General features: G+C 38.7%; 1 protein-coding gene across 2 annotated transcripts in view; it reads right to left on the bottom strand.

Moving 5' to 3' along the window:
• Window positions 1-718: 718 nt before the first annotated feature.
• Window positions 719-27,069, bottom strand: part of LOC124796237 (MOG interacting and ectopic P-granules protein 1) — a 102,579-nt gene continuing 76,228 nt past the window's right edge. For both annotated transcript variants that reach the window (XM_047260328.1, XM_047260337.1), the window contains 4 exons: window positions 16,928-17,095; window positions 6,978-7,175; window positions 6,663-6,890; window positions 719-3,096 (listed from right to left, as the gene is read on the bottom strand). In XM_047260328.1, the coding sequence (XP_047116284.1) occupies window positions 2,224-3,096; window positions 6,663-6,890; window positions 6,978-7,175; window positions 16,928-17,095 (1,467 nt within the window). In that variant the 3' untranslated portion in view covers window positions 719-2,223. The remainder of the gene's footprint in view (window positions 3,097-6,662; window positions 6,891-6,977; window positions 7,176-16,927; window positions 17,096-27,069) is intronic.

Genomic DNA, 27,069 nt, shown 5'->3' with positions numbered 1-27,069 from the left:
CTGCTTTTGATGGCCTCTTTTCTATGAGAGATTATTCTGCACAAGGAAAATGCACATGCACATTACATTCGTCTACTTATTGTAAATGTTTCCATATACTAGCAACTGAAAAGCCTACAATTAACAACTCATCCTTTCTTCTGTCTTTACCTGGACTTTGAAAGAATCTGCTGTTTGAACATACTGTGAGCTCTGTTTCATTATCAGTGAGAGACAGGGCCTTTAACATATAACTTATGAGAATGCAGTAACCAGTTCAGCCATCTGCCACACAACATAGTTCTGAATCTCTGCACAACAGGCCTGCCACTATCAGGTGAAGGTTTGGTGACTGATTGGTTACATCTGTTGATCAGGAAAGGCTAACATTCCCATTCATAAAAGGAGTTACAGTCCTTCCAGTACATCAATGCAACTACAGTCATCACTCAAAATGAGCAATGAGCACACCCCACCAACAGAGTCAAAGCTTCAACCTGTCAAGGATCCCTCCCCTTTTCATCCAAATCTAAATCTTTGCACATCCAAATCTAAATCTTTGCATATTTGCCACACCAGCCTCTCATGTCTAGGACAAAGCATTAGTTACCCACCTCTGTTAGATTTATTGTGTCTTTTACTAATATTTTATTATGTACTTACCTTGTTAATCTTCTGTCCAAGAACAAAATTGAACTATGCCTATTAGGAAGTCAGTATCACTTAAGCAACATTGCAATCATTTTTCAATACTCCTTGTTCCAGAATAAAAACTGTACATTACATTAAAGAAAAAATAAATATGTAAATATTTAATGAAGGCCCAAACAAAGTTTGGCTTAATAGTTTCACACAAATACACTGTGTCTGATGGAATGCACTTATCCGAAACAGTATGTCATGCTCCCACTTCACTGTTTAAAATATTTTCACAAATAGAGGATGCACAGACTAATAAATATTTTACATAGGTAACCTACATTCGCTCACATATGCAGTATTTATAAAAGCACTCAAGGGATTAGTACACAGTTATTCTAAAGAGCAGTTGCTTCTTAAGCATAATTCTCAGGCTAGAAATCAAATATGATTTCTGAATTTGCAGACTGTACACCATCCTGAGAGGAAATTCTATGTACCTGATTATAAGAAAAACACAAGAGCTTGTAGCTATTTCACATCAAAACAAAATTCCAATAGTTTACATAATACATACACCAAATATCAGAATCAAAAGCTGAAGATTTCATGGCTAATTTGGCATACTTCATACACAATAGCTGTTTTGCCAGGATACTTGACCCTCAGCACATTTGCAGTTGATGATATAATGTAAACAAAAATAAGATCTACAAGCTTCGCTGAAGTGTAGTCGTGTAAAATTACTTTTTAATAGTTGTGGCACGAAAATACAACATTGTGTGGAAAATTACATTGTGAATATTGTTTCATTTAACAGTTAACACAAGAAACAGTATACTCACAAAAAGGCGACTACTATTGACTTACAACTGAAAGTCGTAAAACAAATATACAATTCAAAATTTGAAGAGAGTCTCAGTTCAGTTGATTTATCGGGTATTACTTGGCTGCCTGTTTATTTTAGTATGATACTTTCCTTCCTAATAACACATTTCCAGCCACTTTCACAGATCAGCTAAATGTTCATAAAGTTATAAGATTTACAGAAGCCACATATGGTCAGCAAATATGCAGCTTACACATTTACACATACAACTTCACCACATTCTACAAACACAACCATAGAATCCACTTTGGTTAAACTTAAAAAAGTGGCTGTCTTTCTTTAGATTACACAGATTTGTTGCCCTGTTATACAGATGATGGCTTCTTTTTATTACATGTGTCCAGAAATAAATAGAACACTGCACAAATTCCACTGTTAAGTATTTATACTACCTATTGTTTTCCGTCTGCTCCTTCCTTAAAACACACACACACACACACACACACACACACACACACACACACACACACACACACAAATATATATATATATATAATCAGTCTGTACAATTTCAGAATTGAGAACAGTCTTACTAACCACTGATTCAGACCATTATGAGCTATTATAAATTATACAGAATTACTGTAATTTCCACATGAAGAAATTTTTACTTACTTTTAACTCAGTATCATACTTTTCCTACCCATCGAAATAACAGCTAAGACATTAAGCAAGACAACTAAAGAGCAATCCATACTTATAGCAAGATATAGTAACTATTCATCATCTAATTTGCGTCTCTTCGAAGGTATATCATCACCAGAAATGGGAGATGAGCATTCAGAATCAACCTGACTTATCTCTAGGCTCTTCCTTCTTCGTAACCGTTCTTTTACTGCATGCAGTGAGTCTTCCCCATTTTCTCGGAATGGAGTGTCATCATTAGTTTTGTTTTTTGCTGGGCTATCTTCTAGTTCTATTACTTGTACATTACTTCTCTGCTGAAGCTTATGCTTGAATCTCTTTGGTCCTGGGGCACAGGGTACTTTAGTTATAGTTATTTCATTCCGACCCTGACCTGCTATTAATAATTCATCATCAGAGAGTTCAATAACATCAACACCACTCTTATTATCTGCTATATGGTCAAGTACCTCCTGTGACACATGCTGACTACAAGTTGGACAGTCTTCCAACCTACACACTTTCACATTACACAATCGCAGGTGTCGGCGTTTCATGTGGCCCACATACATAATATAACCTGACGGACCATCAAATGTTGCCTCACACTGTTCACAGTAATAGACCTTTTCCTGTTTTTGCTGCATTGCTGCCGGTATTGCACCTGTTCTACTTGCAGGACCTGGGCGTGGTCTTGCTGGCTGTGGAATTATTGTTATCTCGTCATTAATTTTCAATGGCTTCAGTATGGTGTCACCTGACTGCAATCTTGGTGGCTGCGTAGTTTTCTTGTCCACGACACCTCTCTTTGCAACTACACTGTGAGCAGAATACACGTGGTTCTCAAACTGTTTATACATTCCAAATGTTGCCGTGCATACTGTGCATTTGTATGACAGGTGTGCTGGTTTTAGAGACATATTGTGATCCCTTGCAACATGACTAAGAAGTTTCCATTGATAAACCTGGAATGAAAGAAACCTATGTAATTATACAGCATTCTTGTAAATAAATTATTTTATTTCATACAAACTACAGAGAGAAAGCACAACACACGACACTAAAAATAGGACTCGGGAAGAATAAATTCATAACTTAAGATTTCCACATGATGTACATAATTAGGCATGATGTGAAACAGCATGTACTACACACCAATAATTTACAACCTCAGTTCATGGATATATAGAACTAATGGCAAAGAGATGCACAACAGAAGTCAGTTGATCACAACTATTACTGACGTACACTGCTGGAAGCACTATATGCTTCAAATTTAGCACAATATATGCAAATAATGAAATTATTTAACAATATTATGAAAAGGAAAGTTGCCATTGACCATGTAGCAGAGATGCTGAGTTGCAGGTAGCCACAACAAAAAAGCTGTTACAAATAAGCTTCAGGCCAGCAAGGCCTTCGCCAAGAATAGACCACCCACACACACACACACACACACACACACACACACACACACACACACACACACACGAGACTGCAGTCATTGGCAACTGAAGCCACACTGTGAGCAGCAGCTGCACCAGTGCATGATGGGAGTGGTGACTGGGTGGGGATAAGGTGGACGCTGGGTAGGGATAAGGTGGACGCTGGGGCGGACAGGTGGTGGAATAGTAAGGTAGGGGTGGGGGACATGAAGTGCTGATGGGGGAGTGCGCGGGAATGAGGTGGAGGGAGGGTTGGGCAGCTATGTGCAGTCAGGAGGTTAGACGGAGGGCAGGGTAGCGGTGGAGGGGGTAGCGGCTAAAGGAGAGAAGTAAAAGGACTGGATGCGATGGTGGAATGAGGGCTGTGTAGTAGCGGAATACGAAGAGGGAAGGGTCTGGATGGGCGAGGACAGTGTTACGGGAACACGGGATGTATTGCAAGGAAAGTTCGCACCTGCACAATTCAGGAAAACTGGTGTTGGTGGGAAGGAACCATATGGCACAGCCTGTGAAGCAGTCACTGAAATGAAGGATGTCATGTTTGACAGCGTTCTCAGCAACAGGTTGGTCCACTCGTTTTTTGGCCACATTTTGTTGGTGGCCATTCAATGCGGTCAGTCAGCTTGTTGCTCACATGACTGGTTTCACAGGTAGCCCTGCCTTTGATGGGATAGGTGATCTTTGTGACTGGACTGGAGTACGTGGTGGTGGTGGTGGCGGTGGTGGTGGGAGGATTTATGGGACTGGTCTTGCATCTAGGTCTATTAAAGGGATATGAGCTATGACATAAGGGACTGGAAGCAGAGTTGTGTAGAGAGAGAAGAGTATATTATGTAGATTCGGTGGATGGCAGAATATCACTGTGGGAGGGGTGGGAAGGATAGTGGGCAAGATGTTTCTCATTTCTGGGTACGATTAAAGGTAGTTGAAGTTCTGGCGGAGAATTTAATTCAGTTGCTCCAGTCCTGGATGGTATTGAGTTATGAGGGAAATGTTCCATTGTGGCCTGACGGTGAGACTTTTGGGAGATGGAGGGAGACTGGAAAGATAAGGCACGGGTGATTTGTTTTTGTACAAAGTTGGGAGGATAACCTTGTACAAAAACAAATCTTCCATTACGTTATCTCTCCAGTTTCCCACCACCTCCCAAAGTCTCACTATCCAGCCACAGAGGAGCATTCCCCTTCATAAATCAGTGCCACCCAGGGCTCTAGTAGCAATTGCATTATCTGCCAGGGTTATGACTACCTCTCATTGTGCCCTGAAATGAGAAATATCTTGCCCAATACCCTTCCCACCCCTCTTACAGTGATATTCTGCTGTCCACCGAACCCACACAACATACTCATCCATCCCTACCGAACTCCTGCTCCCATCCCCTTACCTCATGGCTCATATCCCTGTAACAGACCTAGATGCAAGACCTATCCCACGCATCCTCCCTCCACCATCTACTCCAGTCCAGTCACAAATATCACCTATTCCATCCAAGGCAGTGCTACCTGTGAAACCAATCATGTAATCCACAAGCTCAGCTGCAACCACTGTGCTGCATTCTATGTGGGCATGACAACCAACAAGCTGTCTGTCTGCATGGATGGCCACTGACAAACTGCAGTCAAAAAACAAGTGGACCACCCTGTTGCAGAGCACACTTCCCAACACGATATCCTTCATTTCAATGACTGCTTCACAGCCTGTGCCATATGGATCCTTCCCACAAACACCAGCTTTTCTGAATTGTGCAGGTGGTAACTTTCCCTGCAACATATCTGACATTCAGGTAATCCTTCTGGCCTGACATTCCCATAATCCTTCTGGACTCAACCTTCGTTCGTCATTGTCCTCACCCATCCAGCCCCTTTCCTGTTCCCATTCCAGCACTACACAGCCCTCATCCCACCATCGCACCCAGTCTTTTTACTCCTATCCTTTGCCACTACCTCCTCCACTCCATTTCTCCCCTGCCCTCTATCTAACCTCCTGACTGCACATAGCTGCCCAACCCTCCCATCACATCATTCCCGCGCACTCCCCCATCAGAACTTCACATCCCCCACCTCTACCATACTATCCCACCACCTGCCCGCCCCAGTCTCCTCCTTACCCTACGCAGTCACCACTCCCATCACGCAGTGCTGCTGCTGCTGCTGCTGCTCACAGTGTGGCTTCAGTTGACAGACTGCAGTCATGTGTGTGTGTGTGTGGGGGGTGGGGGTCTATTTGACGAAAGCCTTGCCGACCTGAAGCTTATTTGTGACAGCCTTTTTTGTTGTGCCAATCGGCGATTCAGCACCTCCACTATTTGGTGAGTGGCAAGTTTCCTTTTCATAATATTGTTATATTCCACCTTGAATTTTCCATTGGTTGAAATTATTTATCAAACACAAAAATTTGGCTGGGCAAAGAAGATTCAACACATTATCAGACATACACAAGGAACAGAAAATCAATGTCTATTGTACCTCCAATTACAATCGGTGAATCTAATTGTCAAATAACTATTATATGGATACCTGTCACAACATAAAGCATGCTAATGGAAACACAGTAATTTCCACCATGACATATGAACTCCCACAATTCCATTAGAGTCGAACAGTAACAAATGAACAATATCAGTGACTACTTCCCATAAATCTTGGGGCATGTCAGGTAAGAAAAATAGTACCAGAAAATGGTATAGTGGTCTGTGTTCTAGTCTGGGACACAGTTTAACCTTATATGAAGGTTCAATCATGAAAACATTACATTATTTCAAGATGTCTCCTTCACCCTGAATCTGTCATAAGGCAACAGTTGAACTACATCACTCAAAAAATGTTCAAATTTGCATGAATTCCTAAGGGACCAAACTGCTAAAGTCATCAGTCCCTAGACTTACACTACTTAAACTAACTTATGCTAAGAACAATACACACACCCACGCCCGAGGGAGGACTTCAACCTCCAGCGGGAGGGGCCGTGCAATCTGTGACATGGCGCTCAAGTCGCACGACTACATCACTTATCAACGAATGTCAATACCACAGCCAAGTTAATTATTTTAACATAAGATATTCACAAGAAATGATAGCATCACTCACCCGTCCACAGACTGGACACCGGCCACTATCTTTTCCTTTGTTTGATGCGTCCTGCATACTAGAAGTAACAAGCCCATGCGAACCGAGTAAGTGACGTTCCAGGCCCTGATCAGTGAAAAATCTGAATTGACATTTTTGACAGTTCAATGGTGGCCGATTATATATCATCTTCGGATGAATTTTCACTTTGTGAATCCACTGCATATGATTCCTAAGCTGCTCCAGATCCTAAAATAGAAATGTAACATTTTATTTGTAAGGCAACAATGAGACAAAATTCTCGAAAGCTGGGAACTTCTTTCATGGTTTACATACCTTTATATAACCATCACATATTTCACAAATTACAAATGTGGGTTTCGCACCCGGTGTTCCTGGATGACCTGGCAGACCAGGATGTTTAGAATTTTGAGTATTTCCTTGGGACACTCCAGTTGTCTGTCGAGGTAATGGAGTAATTGATATACTGGGCTGCTGAAGAAGCTTTGCTGCTGGATTCTTGCTATTTGCACTCTGAAATCAATGAAAGGAAAAAGAAATGACTCAGAACCAAGGAAAAAGGACTCTCCCCCCAAAATTAAAGAGAGCCAACACACAAGTACCGGTAGCTACAAATAAATGGCAATTAATTTAGTACACAAAAAGTATGGTTTTGACAGAGGAACTACCTAACAGAGCGGAAAAGATTTTGTAAGTAAATTAATATCCTCTCAACTATCAGTTTTACAAACACAATTCCATATGTATTGCTATCTACCACCTTCCTGTTCAATAGTAAAGCCGTGCTGGAACACAAAGATTTTAGAAAAAGAAGTTCTACAGATCTATTATATCTGCCCGGGATGGCCGTGTCCAACTGACCAGAAACACACCAAATGTTGCTATCAGATTAAAATGAACAATTAACACTATTACACTGAGGTGACAAAAGTCACGGGATACCTGCTGATATTGTGTCGGATCACCTCTTGCCCGGCACAGTGCAGCAACTTGATGTGGCATGGACTCAACAAATCATTGCAAGTCCCCTGCAGAAATATTGAGCCACACTGTCTCTACAGATGCCCATAACTGTGAAGGTGTTGCTGGTGCAGGATTCTGTTCACAAACTCACCTCTCGATTATATCCGATAAGTATGTTCACAGAAAGACAGCACGTTTTATATTATCGCGAAATATAGGAGAGAGTGTCACAGAAATGATACAGGATTTGGGATGGACATCATTAAAAGAAAGCCGTTTTTCGTTGCGACGATATCTTATCACGAAATTCCAATCACCAACTTTCTCGTCTGAATGCGAAAATATTTTGTAGACACGGACTTACATAGGGAGGAACAATCACCAAGATCAAATAAGGGAAATCAGAGCTCGTACGGAAAGATATAGGTGTTCATTCTCCCCACGCGCTATACGAGATTGGAATAATAAGAGAATTGTGAAGGTGCTTCGATGAACCCTCTACCAGGCACTTAAATGTGATTTGCAGAGTATCCATGCAGATGTAGATGTAGATAGATGTTGCCACCCTGACTTGTGGCACTCTTGAGACTGGTTCTTACTGCATGACAATGCAGGACCCCATACTGCTTAATCTGTTAATCTAGCCAGAAGTTTTATTGCAATCCCATATACACCTGACCTCTCGCCTTACGATTTTATCTTGTTTCTGCGAGAAAATTGTGGACATCCAACGAGCTGTGGCAAATGAGCTTACAAGCACTGCAGTTGAAAATTTCCCTGTTTGCTTCCAAGACCTCCAGAAACACTGGCAACAGCGTGTAGCTAGCCAAGGTACTACATCGACAGGCACTAGCATCGTTAACTGGTAAGTGCAATTTTCTATTTTTACAAAAAGGATTGCATAACCTTAAATGTAATTGCCTTATATTACGGATCATGGTTTATCCATATAGAGTGACAAATAACTCACATCATGATTAAAGATTATGATCAATAAGGTTGTTCTGGAACCAGAGCTTCAACTGCAAACATACCAATAACTGAAACGTAACAAATGTAGATGAAACTCAATACACTGCCACCTGCCCTCCCTCAGTGAGCTCACTGCTTTAATTTTTTTTTATTTATTGTGGGAAAGGAGTGGGAGTCTGTTGGTGGCAGCAATAAAATGGTATAGTATAAGACGACAGAGTACTTAATAGGATCAAATCTTTAGATTAAGGCTAGCATGATACTAGTAAAATACAGATTAAATGTGTTGCTGCCTCTTGACTTTATTAACATGTTCATGCTTGTACTGATAACTATTTTCAAAGTTGTTTAAGTCCATCTCTTTAATAATAATAATAATAATAATAATAATAATAATAATAATAATAATTTAAAAAACAAAAAACCCACACGAGATATCATCTGACAGAAAAAGTTTAATCTAATTTAATCACAGATTAAGTGACCTCATTTGTTTATGGACTTACTCCATCTTCAAAATAAACAGTCCAGAATAAGGCCTGTACTCGATTGCGTGAGTGTACTGTTGTTTAGAACGATCATTGTAAAGAGTTGTCAGAGATATTGATCGTGAACAGACATTTTGATGGGACATCGAAACTAACTGCATTTAATGTGTTGCAGTAACTTATTTAATTATACTCATTATGATTCATACTGGACCATCACATGTTGGAAGCTATGGAATACTCATGCTGCTTGTTCACCCTGACCACACATTTTTACAGTACGCGTAACTAGAGACGTGGTTGGAATTTTCCTTCTTTTAATTTATGCCCACATCAATAAGAGATAATATGGATGTGGAAATACAATTTAGCGTCAAAGAAACTGGTGTAGCCATGTGTGTTCAAATACAGATATGTAAACAGGCAGAATAGGGCGCTGCAGTCGGCAATGCCTATAAATGCCAACAAGTTAGTGGCACAGTTGTTAGAACGGTTATTGTTCCTACAATGGCAGGTTATCAAGATTTAATGAATGTGAATGTGGTGTTATAGTCGACGCACAAGTGATGGGACACATCATCTCCGAGGCAGCGATGAAGTGGGGATCTCCAAATAAAACTATTTCATGAGCGTATCGTGAATATCAGGAATCCAGTAAAACATCCGATCTCCGGCATCGCTGTGGCCAGAAAAAGGTACTGCAGGAACAGGATCAACGACAACTGAAGAGAATCATTCAACATGACTGAAATATAATCCTTCCACAAACTGCTCCAGATTTCAATGTTGGGCTATCAAGAAGTGTCAGCATGAGAACCATTCAACGAAACATCATTGATATGAGCTTTCAAAGCTGAAGGCTCACTCGTATACCCTTGATGACTCTGCACGACACAAAGCTTTACGCCTCGCCTGGGCCTGTGAACAACGATAATGGCTTGTTGATGAGTGGAAACATGTTGTCTGCTTGGAAGAGTCTCTTTTCAAATTGTATCGAGCAGGTGTACGTGTATGGGTATGGAGACAACCTCATGAACCCCTGGACCTTGCAAGTCTGCACAGGTCTGTTCAAGCTGGTGGATGCTCTGTAATTGTGTGGGGCGTGTGCAGTTGGAGTCATGTGGGAACCCTGATACATTTAGATATGCCTCTGACAAGTGACACGTACATAAGCATCCTGTCTGGTCACCTGCATCCATTCATGTCCCTAGTGCATTCTGATGGACTTGAGCAATTACAGCAGGACAATGTGACACCACACACATCCAGAATTGCTACAGAGTGGCTCCAGGAACACTCTTCTGAGTTTAAACACTTCCCTTGGCCACCCAACTCCTCAGACATGATCATTATTGAGCATACCTGGGATGCCTTGCAAAGTGCTGTTCAGAAGACATCTCCGCCCCCTTTTACTCTTACGGATTTATGGACAGCCCTGCAGGACTCATTGTGTCTAATTCCCTCCAGCACTACTTCAGACATTAGTCGAAACAATGCCACATCGTGTTGTGGCACTTCTGCGTGCTTGTGGGGGCCCTACACAATATTAGGCAAGTGTACCAGTTTCTTTTGTTCGTTTGTGTAAATGATTCATATTATGAATATGTAATTACAAGAAGAAAAAAAGTAGAACACCAAGAATACTCTAATCTCTTGTGGCAAGGATTTTGTTCATGTGTGAAATGAAGATGAATAATTAGTTAATGAAGTGAACAATCTACCACCGAGGAGGATTCCAAGTCCGATTCATTCTTATAGGAAGAACTGTTAGTTGAAAATGTTGACCGCAGTAACTCTTCCTTTGTACAAATTGTTCTTCACTTATGATATATTTTGAATGATACCTGATGAAACAAATATGCAGGGCAATGTTTAAATTGTTTATCTAGCAGCAGAAGATGCCAACATGCCTAGCAGCCTGTGGTGAAAGGCAAAATGAATACTTTTGTTGGCATACTGCTTATTATGGGTATAGTGCCACACCAGAAAACACATTATATTGTTCTAAAAAGGACATCTATACGTACACACACACAAAAAATGCCATGGCACACAACTGAAAAATATCCATATGGAAATTTATACGGGTTTTGGGCAATAAATTAGCTAAATCAGAAGATCAATTGAACAAAACTTGGAATATTGTACAAGCAATTGCTGATACTTTCAAAAATGCCGTTAAATCTTGCAAAAACACCTATTGGCAAAAGTATAGTTTCAAGGAGAAGATGACTTGGTTTTTGCCAATAATCAGGCGAGCACTGTAAGTATGGTCAGAAGTATATAAACTGTGTCTTCTTGAAGGTTACACTTACCGACACATACACCAAAGGAAATGCAACAATTGAGAAAACAACATTAAAATGATGTTGTAAATGGATTATTATTCAAGAGCTGTAAATTATTTATAAGCAACTATTACGTGAGTGTCCCTTTGACTGAAGCTTTTTGTTAATTTATTTGTGGTGCTGTCAAAATAAACAAAAGATTCCTACTGACATAGGCAAACGAAGTACAGAGCGAAATAATGGATGTATGAAAGCTGAATTTTTAAATGGACTGACAAAAGACTAGTGTGTATGTTAACTACATGCGAGAATCACATTAGTACAATTGGCCAAGGGATAGGTAAACTGAAGCACAATGATGATGATGATGATTATTATTATTATTTTTGAAATATTAACACATACAAAAGAGTGTCAATTAATCTGACAAACTAAGTGTTACTGCAGCCATTAAATGGTATAGAAAAACTGTTACACAATTTATGCATGGGAATTGATTAATAAATGCACAGTATACATGATGTTCCAAAAATCAACAGCAAAACGTCAGGAACAGAATCCTCATCTAACAAGATGAAAAAACGTCTAGTTAAACTGGACTCTAAAATGCATATTTAAGAGCTATGAGCACTTAATCTTCAATACTGTGAAAAAAATTCCTTTCTACTGCAAACTCTTTGCTTTCCATATTTTTGGAGGAGGTAGTATGAAATAAAATAAGAAAAAATGTCCAGTAGACATGCACTCTAAAATACACACATTAAGAGGTATGAACACTCGATCTTCACTACTGTGAAACACTTTTCTTCTACTGAAAATTGCTCATAACTCTTAAGGTATGCATTTTAGAGCCCCCCCCCAAAAAAGTAAGCAGAGCAAAGAGCTTGCAGAACAAGAGATTTGTATCAGAGCATCAAAGACAAAGAGGTGCTCATAGCTCTTAAGGTGTGCATTTCAGAGCAGAGGTATACTAGCTTTTTTCCTTGTTGTTAGATGAGAAATCCATTCCTGAAGTTTTGCTGTAAATTTTTGGAACACCCCGTATAAATCAAAGACTGTGTAACAAACAAAACTACATTAAAATTTAGACAGGGTGTATACGGGGACAAGGGAAAAAAATTCCCAGATTTCTCCCGGATATCCCGTTTAAAAAATATGCTTCTTCCCGAGTGAAAATACACTTTTTCTGTGCTAAGTGACAGTAGGTTTTACGTAGATTTTCCCTCGGAACTGTAAAACTTATCAATCCTTTGAATGGTTAACGTTTTATACAATCGCATAGAACTTCTCGGAAAAAAAAGAAGAGACAGGGCAAAGAAGTTTTGGAGAGACTTTAAAAAAAAAAAAAGAGAGAGAGAGAGAGAGAGAAGTTTTGGAAAGACCTTTGATTTGCAGCAACATATACACTGCATATTTTCGTATTACGAAAGTCTAAATTCAAATTGCACCAAACACAGTGCGTTAGTTTCCGGAGCGTTGAAACCGAGGTTGCGATGTCCTTTTGTAAGCGAGTCATAGCTCAAGCCAAGAGATCTCGCCAGCCGATGACAGCAGCTATTCAGAGCATAGGACACATGTTATGGTCAGCCAACAGCAAGATCAGTTCACGCTAACGGTTTACATTAATGTACACAGTACCGTATATCTACAAGAAAAGCTAAGCTTTCATGTATAACATTAGTCTCTAAGATTAATACGCTACAACGGAAGTTAAGCTTTCACATTTAATATTGATCTTTTTTTCGCGTGTGTTATACTTTAAGACACATCACACAAATGTGTCAGTAAATTTAAAATTATGCCATTAATGTCTCGGCTCGAAATTCGTGTAAGTGGCTGGTCCTCAAACTGTTCAGTTCGAACGCTCTGTGATTTAGATATCCATCCCACTTTCTCACACGTAACATAGTTCATCTTGCGTAAAAAGAAATTTACTTTGAAAGTAACGCTTTTATAACCACCGTTCGCAATACTATCCGGAGATTGTTAGAAATAGGTTCGAGTTACCAGTTGCCAGAGAGCGTCAGAAAACAGGCACTATTGTGCGTGTGCAACTGCAGTGGTGTAGGAAGTCCATATGTTTGTGTGTATAAAGCACTAAGAGAGCTTACATTACACCATAAAAGAAACAGGACATCAGAGGATACTCCACAGAGCATCGGAATTTTGTAAACCATACTAAAATGCATAATTCGGCTTGAAGTACAAATTGGCTTTTTCCAGATTCACAATGAAGTAGGTCCCATCTGATATTAAGCTTTTCAGTGTGGTTTTTGGGATGTAAATTTTCTTGGAGTACCAGTACTCTACGATCTCATTTTTGGTTCTGTATAATGGCATAATGCCATATATGGCAGAAGATGATAACGTGCACTTGAAATTCAGCGGACAGTTGGAACTAGCCAATACTGTGGAATGAAACACTTCGTTTCAAATAAAATGATTGCCTTGGCGGAAAGATTAATAAAGCCAAATTTCTTTAGCAAACTTGCAAAAATAACTTCACTGTTCTGCAAGGCTTAAGCTTGACTGCTATTAACTTGGAAATAAAATAAAATCAGAAAATTGAAATTAATAATATATTTTTGCCCTCCGTAATTATGTGAATGTATTTTAATTCACTTTGATAGCTCCCGGCCACAGAAATCCATTTTGTTTTCATTTTACATGGGAGCTGTACACGAAGAGAAGCAGCGAAATCACTTAATGTAAACACGGGTCACGTGGAGGTTAACCCCGTCCCCACTACAACTCAGACAACTCTGTGAAAGCGTGAATCTGGCAGCTAGAGTGCGCGAGAAAAATTTTTCTCGTTTGCATCTGGCTGCTTGCTGCTACTACCGATACAGCTAACAGCCAAACTTCAAGTAGTGGCAGAAGGTACTGCTTATACGTGAATCAAATGTGCATGCGCAACAGACCGCTGGCAATTGCTCAAATGAACCTAATGTGAACAGTTGTGACGTCATGCTCATAGCAAGCAGTTTATTGTTACGAAGAATTACAGTCTGCGCCCTACGGCCTTTGACATATTTTTGCTATTTTCCGACACTTGTGTGTGCACGGTTTTTTGTTGTTGTAAATTGCACATTTCCTTTGCCACTGAAGTTTTATTTTTTTCCCTCTCTTTTATATTTTATTGCTGCAGTATCATTCTCCAGTAGCAGGATACAATAGCATTCTTTGCTAGAGAATGAATTCTGCAGTCAAAATTACAAAAATTTAACTGAAAGCTAAAACAATGAAAAATTCCCGCAATTCCAAAAAATTCCCAGGTTTTTCCCGGATTTCCCGTTTGTCCCGGGTCATATACACCTTGTTAGAGAAAAAATTATTGATCATCTTTGAGTTCACTGCATTGAACAAATAAATACTGAAAGAAATACTTTAAAAAAGAGTGACATTTTCTTGAATCATACAGACAGCCTGCAAAAAGTCAAGGAAAAAATGCAAGGAATGTTACGAATGGCCTTAATTCCATGGAAAAACCAAGTTTGTAATATTTTTAAGTATTATGTTTTTACAGCTAAATTTCTGTTTATTATAATACACACATCAAAAATGGTTTTGCATCAGCCCAGTTCCCAGAACTCCTGAAGACAGACAAGGGAAGCGTCCAGGTGTCTCGGAGTGAACCAAAGCAATGTTGTTCGGACACAGAGACAGGAACTGATGATGACCCGCCTCGCTCAGGCTGCCCAAGGGCTACTACTGCAGTGGATGACTGCTACCCTGACAGCAATGCCTCCATGTCGAATAACACTTTTCGTGCAGCCTTCAACCAGAAAATCGTCAGAGACGTGTTTGGACACAACCCGGTCAGGCTGAACACCTTACATACACTGTATAGCGAGTGCAGCACAGTTGGGGTTCCCTGCTGTTTTTGGGTGGCATTATGTGGGGCCAGCGTACACCGCTGGTGGACATGGAAGGCACTGTAACGGCTGTACGATATGTGAATGCCATCCTCCAACCGATAGTGCAACCATATCGTCAGCATAATAGTGAGGCATTCGTCTTCATTGACGACAATTCGCACCCCCACCATGCACATCTTGTGAATGACTTACTTCAGGATAACGGCATCGCTCGACTAGAGTGGCCACCATGTTCTCCAGATATGAACCCTATCGACCATGCCTGGGATAGACTGAAAAGGGCTGTTTATGGACGACATGACCCACAAACCACTCTGAGGAATCCACGCCGAACTGCCGAGGAGTGGGACATCTGGACCAACGGTGCCCTGATGAACTTGTGGATAGTATGCCATGAGGAATACAGGCATACATCAATGCAAGAGGAAGTGCTACTGGGTATTACAGGTACAGGTGTGTCCAGCAATCTGGACTACTCCCTCTGAAGGTCTCGCTGCATCGTGGTACAACATGCAATGTGTGGTTTTCATGAGCAATAAAAAGGGTGGAAATGGTGTTTATGTTGATCTCTATTCCAAATTTCTGTACAGTTTACGAAACTCTTGCAACTGAGGTGATGCAAAACTTATTTTGATGTGTGTATTGTATTTAGTTAACTTTATGACACTGAATTGTGTTTTCTTACTATAGAAATTTTGTTAGTTATATTTTTCAGATGAAATAAAATAACACTTATTCTTTTTCACTAACTTATGTTAAACAAAGTGAGCCACCGATGGTACACGCCAAGATATGATGACTCCTGCATGAGTCACTGCTGGTACATGTGGCCTGATGGGTGACTCTGGTGAGAGTCATAGCGGGGCACGTGCCGACCAATAAGAGAGCTGAGTGCAAGCTACCGCTGGTATGCGACTGGTGTGATTGTGTTAAACACCATGGACTAGGAGGGATGAGCAGTCAGGGTCAACCAGTAAAGAGGACGATATCACTCTTAATGAAGTTAAAAACTGAGGTCTGGTTAATGTCAATAAATCTATCGTGGTAAAGTAACAGTTGTTATTTTATTCATAGTGACAAGCTCTGCTAGTTTTTGTGTAACAAACCACGGTTTAGAATACTTCACTAACACACTCATCAGAGATGGTACTCCAGGGTTGGGAAGAAGTCAAAACTTGTACTTGTCTCAAAAGTCACCTTGCAAGGCTTCACAGAATTCATGAGTAGCCTAAATTACAATTATTCTGTAATGACACGCTACCATAAAATTTAAACACTTTTCAAACTACGTCATTTCAATCACATATCAGCAAAAGACCTGCTTAGCTAATCACAGAAACGAGTTTTCTGTTGTCCATAGGAGTTTAAAACAATCCATACTGTAAATTAGAACCTATCTGCTCCGAATGTGCCCAGCTCTTACATAATTACACACTTTAGCTATGAACATTTCCTTTGTTAGTCCTTTATATCTATTAAATGTGAAGTATTCTAGGTTATGTCACAAATTCTGTACTGAGCTGCAAGTCTTACTTGAAGCATATGTGATGCATATATAATTCTCTTTGATCTGAAGGCCAGCAATGTCGGTCTTTAGACAAGTGACTTTTGTATTATGACATGGTCCACATCATAACATTTACCCAATAATATTGTATTATTGTATGACACTTTACCTGTATAGTAATGGAATTGCTTGCAGCAGAGATGTTTGGAACCAAAGCTACGGGGGCTGGAACGGAAGCCACTGCACTTGCAGTGCTTGGTGGCATTATTGTAAGACGTGGTACAGATGGGATGCCAGCAGGCATCATTGGCATCATCTGGCCCGGACTTCCAACCATCTGCAAAAAATAAATAAAAAATTACTTCTTTGTGACAATGCTAAATGAGCAGAAACTAATGTGTCCCAGGAATGTTGAGTTTACAGATGTTCCAGTTAATGTAGTGTGTATACAGGCTCTGCTAGTGCTGCACAACATTAGTAAATAAAATTGGTATTAAAATAATGTGTAACAAATGCTTTCACTCCTATCTAGTGTAAAATTCATGTCTGGGAGATTACCAATTGTAATCTTAAAAACACAATCAATTGCTACAGCATCCAACTACTTTTTAAGCCAAACACACAGTCCATGAAGTAAGAATATGCTCCTCTAACTGCACTAAGAATCTATTATTCTATTGCACAACTGGTTTCAAAGCATTAGAGATCCATCCTCAGGTGCTAACTACAGAACAGACTGGACGGAAAGGCTAGTTTAAAGTCCACACAAAGAATTACAAAAAATGACAGTCTGCATAAAGCTGGCTCACTCAATTAAAAAAAAATCACACATGCATGGTGGTTGGGTCAGTCAGTATGTTGAGTCAAGCACATGCACTCTCATGTGTAGTGAGCTGAAAAAACCAAGAGTTTAGCAGCCGAAGACCAGAAGGCAAGTGGCATATAAAAGGCAAATATAACCAACATTTATCCTATGAGCACCCAGCAGAGGACGTCACTGAGGCAATCAAGGCACTGTGTAGTTCGATCTGCCAAGGGGCTAGAAGGGCGTGACAGTGCATACACCAAACATGAACCAATACGAATCACGGACAGTACCATAAAATTCCACAAAAAAGGGCTGTTAGTCCATCCATTTACAATGCGTAGGTATTAAAATAACTTCATTAAAAAACTGCAAATAGAAGAAGGGAAGTCTCGTATAATATCCAAGATACAACCATTCTACCATCATAAATGCAAAAGGTAACTCTGTGTTACCTTGTTACATTCCATCCTGGATTTTCCATTGTTTGATCTATGTTACCTTTTCCGACAAAACTGCTGAACTGTTTTTTATACAATTTGATATGGGGTTAGACTGAATACTGAGAAAGAACACAGGCTACTTTAGAAGGTGTGTGGTACAAGATATTTATTGATCTGAAGAATGTTGAATGACTTACGGAAAAATATAAACTCTTTGGAAAACTATTTACTCTTTGACTTTTGAACACACTTATTGCTTGATATTTCCTATGTAATACAATTGAAGGTAATGAACACAAGGTTTATACAATCCTCAGTGTGTTTAATACATATTTCTAAAGTGTGAAAGAAACTGTTTTTGGCAAAATTTGGTATGGCGATAGCTCTAATCCTGATGAAGAACATAGCCACTTTAGCAAGTTAAATAAATAAATAAACAAAACACCAATAAAGAATTGTCCCCTAAAAGGGTACAGCAGAGAATGGAGTATCTTTTTTTTTTGTAACCATGATAAAAAAATTATTAAATCTGTTGCACAATGTACATGCTGTATAGTGTATAGCTATTGTGCATGGCACACCACGAGCTATGCTTATCTGAACAGGGAAATACGTCAAGGCAGCTGATGTTCTTGGAGCACAATAGCTCACTTGTTCAGCTTCACTCAAAATAACAGAACTAATGAAATGTGAGTCCAGCACTGGGTGACAGCTATGAATAAATGAAACTGTATCAATAATACGTTAAATATTTAACAATCTTGAATGTAAATGAGAGAGAGGCAAGATAAAAAAAAGGGAATAAAATATTATACACTATATGCATCATAAATGAAGGAGCCATACAATGCATGAAAAGGAGAAGAGGGAATAAATGTGAGAAGTATAGTCAGGATATTGACTACAGTAACGCACAGCATATGTAGTTTGCATATATATATAACCTACGAGTAACAGGTGGTGGCAACTGTATAAACTTTATAGGCATTAAAAGTACTACACTAATAAACTATTTTAAACAGAGTAAGCTTAAGATGTGATAAATAAGGCAACCACATTCAATGACAAAGCCATATAGACTTGTTAAAGGGCATGCTTACATGTGATACATGCACATGATACAATGGAGTAACAGTCAAGAGTGTGTGAAGCATAATGTAAAATGACAGCAAAAGTTGTGTAGTAAAAGGATTCGTTAAATATTGGTCCTAAACTGTCGCATGTACATTATGAGTGAGCTAACAGTACTAAACAATAAACATACAACACTACTCACAGGCAGAATGATTATATAGTACACCAGCACCGTGGAATTTTTTGAATGATTTTGTGATGCTTTCAGCTGCTATTCTCTTTATTTGATGTATGACTGTACATTTTCAACTTTAGCTCTTTTTCATGTATTAGGTTGCTGCCTAAGTTTATAGAGTTTTACTGCACAACTGGTACACATAACAGTGACTTCAGTTATCAATAATATATTCACCTTCACTATTTACAATAGTATGCCAATACTGGGATAATTTTTTTTGATTCTGTGACTGTAGAAATCACGTGGTTTTGAGACGAAGAACTCGTCGAGCCATATTCAGAGTGAATTTTCATTTGGGAAGGAAATTCCTTGAAGGTTGTTCAATAGGGAGCAGGAAAGGAGTCAATCCATATGAAGTTGGTTGCTTGACGATTTTTAAATATTTTAATTTTTTTATGTGCGATTGCCCTATATTTGAGAAATTCTAACAGTTTTTTAAAATAATTTATCTTGCACCTTTACTGGATGGTGGCCATTTTTATTTGTGGGCTCGCGACAATTTTTAAGTCTGGAGACATTAGCGAAAATTTTAATATCTCTGCACTGGGTTAGGTTACAACATTGCAGTTGACATGATTGTTTTCAGAAAAGTGTCCTCTACAATGTTGTCTATTACACAAAATACATTAAATTAAAAAATAACCAATCAAAATGACCTAATTTTGGTATCCAAATTTTCAAAAATCTACTCTTTAGGCTGAAAAATAACAAACAAAGAGTGATTTATGGGAGTATCTGACTGTGAACAAAGATATGAATTTTTGAAAATGAGGAAATAATACACATTACTCTACAAATGATCTTATGGCTGTTGCCTATTTAAGTGGTTTATTGTTTAATTGTAATAAAATTTTTGACATGTATTTAGTTAACACTATCACCCAATATTTATTTAGTTTATTTATTTTTAATAATGCAATATTAAACAATAGGAGCTTTTGCTTTTGTTCTGTGGTAATTAAATGCCCATTTACGTTTAGGTTTATTGTTTATAAAGAAATACATTATTGCTGGGTGTGGCATTGTAGAAGTACATTATTGCTGGGTGTGGCACTGTTGTAGTCAGTCTGTTCTGAAACCTCTGTTAGAGTGGATGTACATACTTGTAGAGTGTAGAATGTGTTATGCGCTTTGTTCTGTGTGTAATTGGTAATTAATTTTGAGAGATTTACTGGAATGGAATAACATGGATGAACGGTGCTCTGTTGGACAGTTAGCAAGTGAAGTGTGTCACAAAACAGTTTACAGTTCAGTTTCAAAAAACTTGAAAAATGTCAATGACTTTGATGAAGCTAGACAAAATTTCGAGTAAGTTCTTCTGTAACATCAGTGTTTGAGTATCATGAGAAGAAATATATTCTGAAGTACAACCACGTTTTTGGAAGGAAGTGCTGTGATCCACTTAAAGTTCTTAAAAAGCCTATTACTAAAGGTTTGAGGTAAATAAAACCTGGAACAAAAATGGTTCAAATGGCTCTGAGCACTATGGGACTTAACATCTGAGGTCATCAGTCCCCTAGAACTTAGAACTACTTAAACCTAACCAACCTAAGGACATCACACACATCCATGCCCGAGGCAGACCGTAGCGGTCGCACGGTTCCAGACTGAAGCGCCTTTAACCACGTGGCCACACTGGCCGGCCAAAACCTGGAACATTTGTCCTTGTTATATGAGAGTGAAACAACTTCCCAAATGAAACGTAATAATTCCCTGAGCCCAAATCATTACTCAAAAATATTTGTTGTGAATCCAGAACCAGAATCATGTAACATGTAACATTGTTAATGACATTTATATTCCTAATGAGGAAGCTGTTAGCATATTGGATTTTGCTTGTTCTAAGTTAGACATATCTCCTGCTTCGAAAATAATAAAATTAAGTAGCAGAAAAAGAAAAGCAGCTGTTGAAAATAAGGTACAACAAATTTCAGACAAAATTAGAAGACTTGGAATCATGCTTTAATAATACACATACTAACATATTTTCTAAAGGAGAAGAAAACCTACCACCAGCATCATCTGACACTTAATATTTGGGCTTAACAGAGAAATTAAAAATTAAATGTTCCATGACATGTAAAAAGGCAAAAGTTAAAAATTTTAAGTTTGCTCCCTGATTCATGGTTGAGAGAAAAAATAATTCAAGAATTCAATGTTTCTCATCGTTTGGTTAAACTAAGCCGAAAATTAGTGAAAGAGCATTCTTGCAATTTTAAGAAAGAAGAAAGGAGTGGGTATAAGTGAAGAAACAATTAAAAAGATCCATCAGTTTTTTGAAAATGGCGAAAACAGTTGAATGTGCCCAGGTTGCAAAGATAGCAAAAGAGTTGTTACAAATGGAGTTAAAGTAACAAAGCAGAAACAACTAGTGCTGTCACATTTAAATGAACTTGATGTAGCTTTCAAAAATTCTCATCCTGAATGCAAAATTTGAAAGTCAAAATTTTGTGACCTCTGCGTCAAGTGGTGTATTTTGGCTGAATCCTCAGGGACACACACACTGTATGTGTTTATATCATCAAAATTTCAAACTGATGATTGCAGGTGCAAAACCCAGTGATCTTCACTGCAAAGAGTTACTAGATTTAATGGTCTGTGACACCAACAATTATGAATGCATGATGAGTTTGTGTAATAAATGCCCTGGTAAGAAAACCGTTACTGAATTGTTTCACAAATATGAGCCAGACAGTATTACGTTCAAACAGTGGTCACAACTGGGCAGAAATGATAACAGTGGTTAAGTCTCAGGAAGAGTACTTGGAATCTTTAACTGATAACTTACAAAAACTCACCACTATGTTTCTAAAATCCAAAGTACGTTTTTGAAGGACAAAAAAGCACAACTTCATGAAACTGAATGCATAGTGCTCACTGATTTTGCAGAAAATTTTACATTTGTGATTCAGGATACAATACAAGGGTACCACTGGGCCAATGGTTGGTTGGTTGTTTCGGGGAAGGAGACCAGACAGCGAGGTCATCGGTCTCATCGGATTAGGGAAGGACGGGGAAGGAAGTCGGCCGTGCCCTTTGAAAGGAACCATCCCGGCATTTGCCTGGAGCGATTTAGGGAAATCACGGAAAACCTAAATCAGGATGGCCGGACGCGGGATTGAACCATCGTCCTCCCGAATGCGAGTCCAGTGTCTAACCACTGCGCCACCTCGCTCGGTACTGGGCCAATGACCAGACAACAGTGCATCCAGTTGATGGACAGTTGTGGCTTGTAGAGGTTGAAAGAATGAGTTTGTAAAACAATGATGTTTTTGTGAATTTTTACCACCATGCTGGCCCAAGAACATCATTCAAGAAATCTACTAGTGACAAAGTTTGGATACCAATGAAAAATGTTTCAACGAAACTTTCAGTGCTTGAACTTACCACAGCAGCTGGGAGGTCTTATTCTATATCACAGAAGCTGTCTGAAGAAATAAGTGTTCCTAACATTCACCACCAGGCTTAGGAACAGTTGCATCTCAAAGGATGTTATTGAAAATATTTATTTGAAGTATGTCAAAATAATATAAATGTTAATTTCAGTGATGTTTCCACTTTTTGTATATAATTTAGTACCTTACTTCAATAATAATTGATTATATCCTGCCAATATCACACATGAATAGGCAACAGCCATAAGCTCAATCGTAGAGTTATGTGAATTATCTCATCATTTTCAAAAATTTGAATTCCACCAAACACTGAATGTCACTTTCCAAAGCATTGAAATCAAGACTGCGATGAGCTTCTGTAAGCCAGTCATAGCTCATGACACGTGATCTAGCCAGCTGATGACAATATAGGACACGTGATGTAGTCAGCCAATAGCAAGATCACTCTTAAGTAGCACAAACACACAAATAAGAAAAGTTGATGGTTTAAATTAATATACATAGCATTCACATATAATATTGGTCTTTTAAGATTAATAAGCTGGAAGAGAAGCTAAGCTTCCACATATAATGTTCATCTTTTTTGCGCATTACACTTTAAGATACATAACACAAATGTGCTAGTAAAATTTTTAATAACGACGTAAATGTCTGATGATCTCGGCTCGAAATTCTTCTAAATGGTCGTCCTCAACGAGTTGATTTTTAAATGAGAGTCAAACATTTTGCGATTTAAGAAATTCATTGTACATTCTCGCACATAGGTCATCTTGCGTAAAAGGAAATCTGCTTTGAATGTAACTCTTTTCAAATCACCATTCGCAATGTTTTCTCGCGACCTGTTAGAAATAGGTACGTTTCAGCAGTTGCAAGAGAGTGCCAGATTACAGGCGTCACTGTGCTTGCGCAGTTACAATGACGCAGGAAGCCCATATGTTCGTACATGTAAAACATTAAAAGATCATTATGTCATAAAAGAAACAAGACATCAGAGGATACTCCAAGAGCATCCGGATTTCGTGAACCATACTACAATGCATAATTCAGCTTAAAATGCACATTTGTATGTAAATTTTCTTGGATTACCAGTACTGTATTATCTCATGTTTGGTTCTTTATTATGGCATAATGCCATACGTTCACTTAAATGCAGCGAAGAGTTGAAACTAGCCAATAGTGTGAAATTAAACACTTCGTTTCAAATAAATTGACTGCCTCAGCAGAAGATATTAATAAAAGCCAAATCTTTTTAGCAAACCGGCAAAAATAACTTCATTGATCTGCAAGGCAATTAATGCTTGACTGTCAGAAACATGGAAATGAAATCTGAAACTAATAACATATTTTAGCCTTCCGTAATTATGCGAATGCATTTTAATTCATTTGATAGCTCCAGGCCACAAAAATCCATTTTGTTATCATTTAACGTAAGAGCAATAAACGAATAGGAAACAAAAACATCACTGAACGTAAGCACAGGTCAAGTGAAGACGACTCACCTCCCCACCACAACTCAGACTGCTCTGTGCATCAGCCCCACATTTACTACATTTCCGAACCGGGCAATATTAAGTAGTGGTGCCCAGTTATACTTCTGTAACCAGAAGAAGGTTCTACTCATACGAGACTCAACTGCGCATGTGCAAGAGCCCGCCCACAACTGCTCAAACGAAACTAATTTAAACAGTTGTCACGTCACGCTCATTGGAGGCAATTTGTTGTTATGAAGCATTGCATAGTCTTCCTAAAACCTTAGACACGCTTTGCTCTTGGCAGATGCTTGTATGAGCACTGTTTTGTTGTTGTATACAGAGCATTTCCTTTGCAACTTAAGTTTTATTTTTGTTCATGTTTCGTTGCTGCAGTATTATTCTGCAGTAGTGGGTACAGTAACATCCTTTATTAAGAGTATTGGTTCATACCAGTCAAAATCGCACAAAATTTAGCTGAAAACGAAAACAGTGAAAAATTCCCGGAATTCTAATCAATTCCTGGGTTTTTCCTGGTTTTCTCCAGGATGAAAAAATTCCTGGGGTTTTCCCGGATCTCCCGGTGGTCCCAGAGTCGTATACACCCTGCTCTATCACACTCAATAACAGAAAGACGTGTCGGACATGTTCTAATTGCTTTATTTGGCACACCATTTTCTAGTGTTCACAGCTCCACTCACTATCTCCAAGTTCACAGCTCCACTCACTATCTCCAAACGACAATACGCAAATTCAAATAGCAACAGTGAACTACAAACAAAAAAAATCTCTGAGCAATATTAATAGAGATACTATCTAAGACAGTGTTGCCAAAGCAGAGTTACTAAACACAGCCTTCCAAAATGCCTTCACAATAGGAGACGAAGTAAATATTCCAGAATTCGAATCAAGAACAGAAGCCAACACGAATAATGAAGAAGTAGATATCCTCTGAGCAGTCAAGCAAGTCTTCCGGTTCAGATTGTATACCAGTTAGGTTCCTTTCAGAGTATGCTGACACAATAGCTTCATATTTAATAATAATAATAATAATAATAATAATAATAATAATAATAATAATATACAACCGTTCGTTCGATGAAAGACCTATACCCAAAGACTGGAAAGTTGCACAGATCATACCAATATTTAAGAAAGGTAGTAGGAGTAATCCACCGAATTACAGGCCCGTATCATTAATGTTGAGTTTGGAATGCATATTGTGTTTGAACATTATAGATTACCTCGAAGAAAATGATCTACTGACACACAGTCAACATGGATTTAGAAAAAATCATTCTTGTGAAAAACTAGCTCTTTGCTCACATGAAGTGTCGAGTGCTATTGACAAGGAATTTCAAATTAATTCTGTATTTCTGGAAGGCTTTTGACACTGTACCACACAAGCGGCTTGTAGTGAAATTGCGTGCTTATGGAATATTGTACCAGTTATGTGACTGGACTCATGACTTCCTGTCAGAGGAGTCACAGTTCGTAGCAATTGACGGAAACTCACTGAGTAAAACAGAAGTGATTTCTGGTATTCCCCAAGGTAGTGTTATGGGCTGCTGTTCCTTATCTATATAAACAATTTGGGAGAAGATCTGAGCAGCCATCTTAGGTTGTTTGCAGACAACGCTGTCATTTATCGACTAGTGAAGTCGTCATAAGATCAAAACAAATTGCAATATGATTTAGAAAAGATATCTGTATGGTGCAAAAATTGGCAACTGACCCTAAATAATGAAAGTGTGAGGTCATTGACATGAGTGGTAAAAGGAATCTGTTAAACTTCAGTTACATGATAAATCAGTCAAATCTAAAGGCCGTAAATTCAACTAAATACCTAGGAATTAGAATTACGAAAAACTTAAATTGGAAGGAACACATATCAAATGATGTGTGGAAAGCTATCCAAGACTGCGTTTTATGGCAAGACACTTACACAATGTAACAGATCTAATAAAGAGACTGCCTACACTACACTTGTCCATCCTCTTTTAGAATACTGCTGTGCGGTATGGGATCCTTACCAGATAGGATTGACGGAGTACAGCGAAAAAGTTCAAAGAAGGGCAACACGTTTTGTATTATCACTAAATAGGGGAGAGAATGTTACTGAAATGATACAGGATTTGGGATGGACATAATTAAAACAAAGGCATTTTTCATTGTGGCAGAATCTTCTCAAGAAATTTCAATCAGCAACTTTCTCCTCCAAATGCGAAAATATTTTGTTGACACCGACATACATAGGGAGAAACGATCATAATAAAATAAGGGAAATCAGAGTTCACACGGAGATATATAGGAGTCAATTTTTTTCTGTGTGTTATACGAGATTGGAGTAAAAGAACTGTGAAGACTGTTCAATGAACCCCCTGTCACGCACTTAAACGTGATTAATAGAGTATCCATGTAGACGTACAATGACAATAAATCAAATAAACCCATAGCAACTGAAATAACCAATACACAAAACAAAAACACAGTGAACTTGTGCACCAACCTAATATTTTGTGGACGATTCTTTATTGGTATACTATGCCCTGTATGTCATTGCTACTATGACTGTGTTAGTGTCACAAAATATACTATTTAAGAACCATTCATAAAGTACTTGGAAATGGCTTAAGGCCACAATTTTACAACTGTACATAAAATAAAGAGAATGGCAGCTCCTCAAGGCATCATCACGAAATCATTCAAAAGATTAATCACAGTTGCAGAACCTATCGCAATGGAGATTATAGAACCACAGAAGTTCGAAAAACACTAACATCTCATCTACTGGTTTAATGTTTCAAGCTCATTTGCTGCTGTCCTCCACAACAAATCCTTTGTGTCAAATGGAGTATCAAATCGAAGAGGAAGGCGGGCTCTGTGC

This window comes from Schistocerca piceifrons, chromosome 1, assembly GCF_021461385.2.
Source record: "Schistocerca piceifrons isolate TAMUIC-IGC-003096 chromosome 1, iqSchPice1.1, whole genome shotgun sequence".
Taxonomy (NCBI): domain Eukaryota; kingdom Metazoa; phylum Arthropoda; class Insecta; order Orthoptera; family Acrididae; genus Schistocerca; species Schistocerca piceifrons.
Note: the sequence above shows the minus strand (reverse complement) of the source record. Positions and strands in the feature narration are given on the sequence as shown.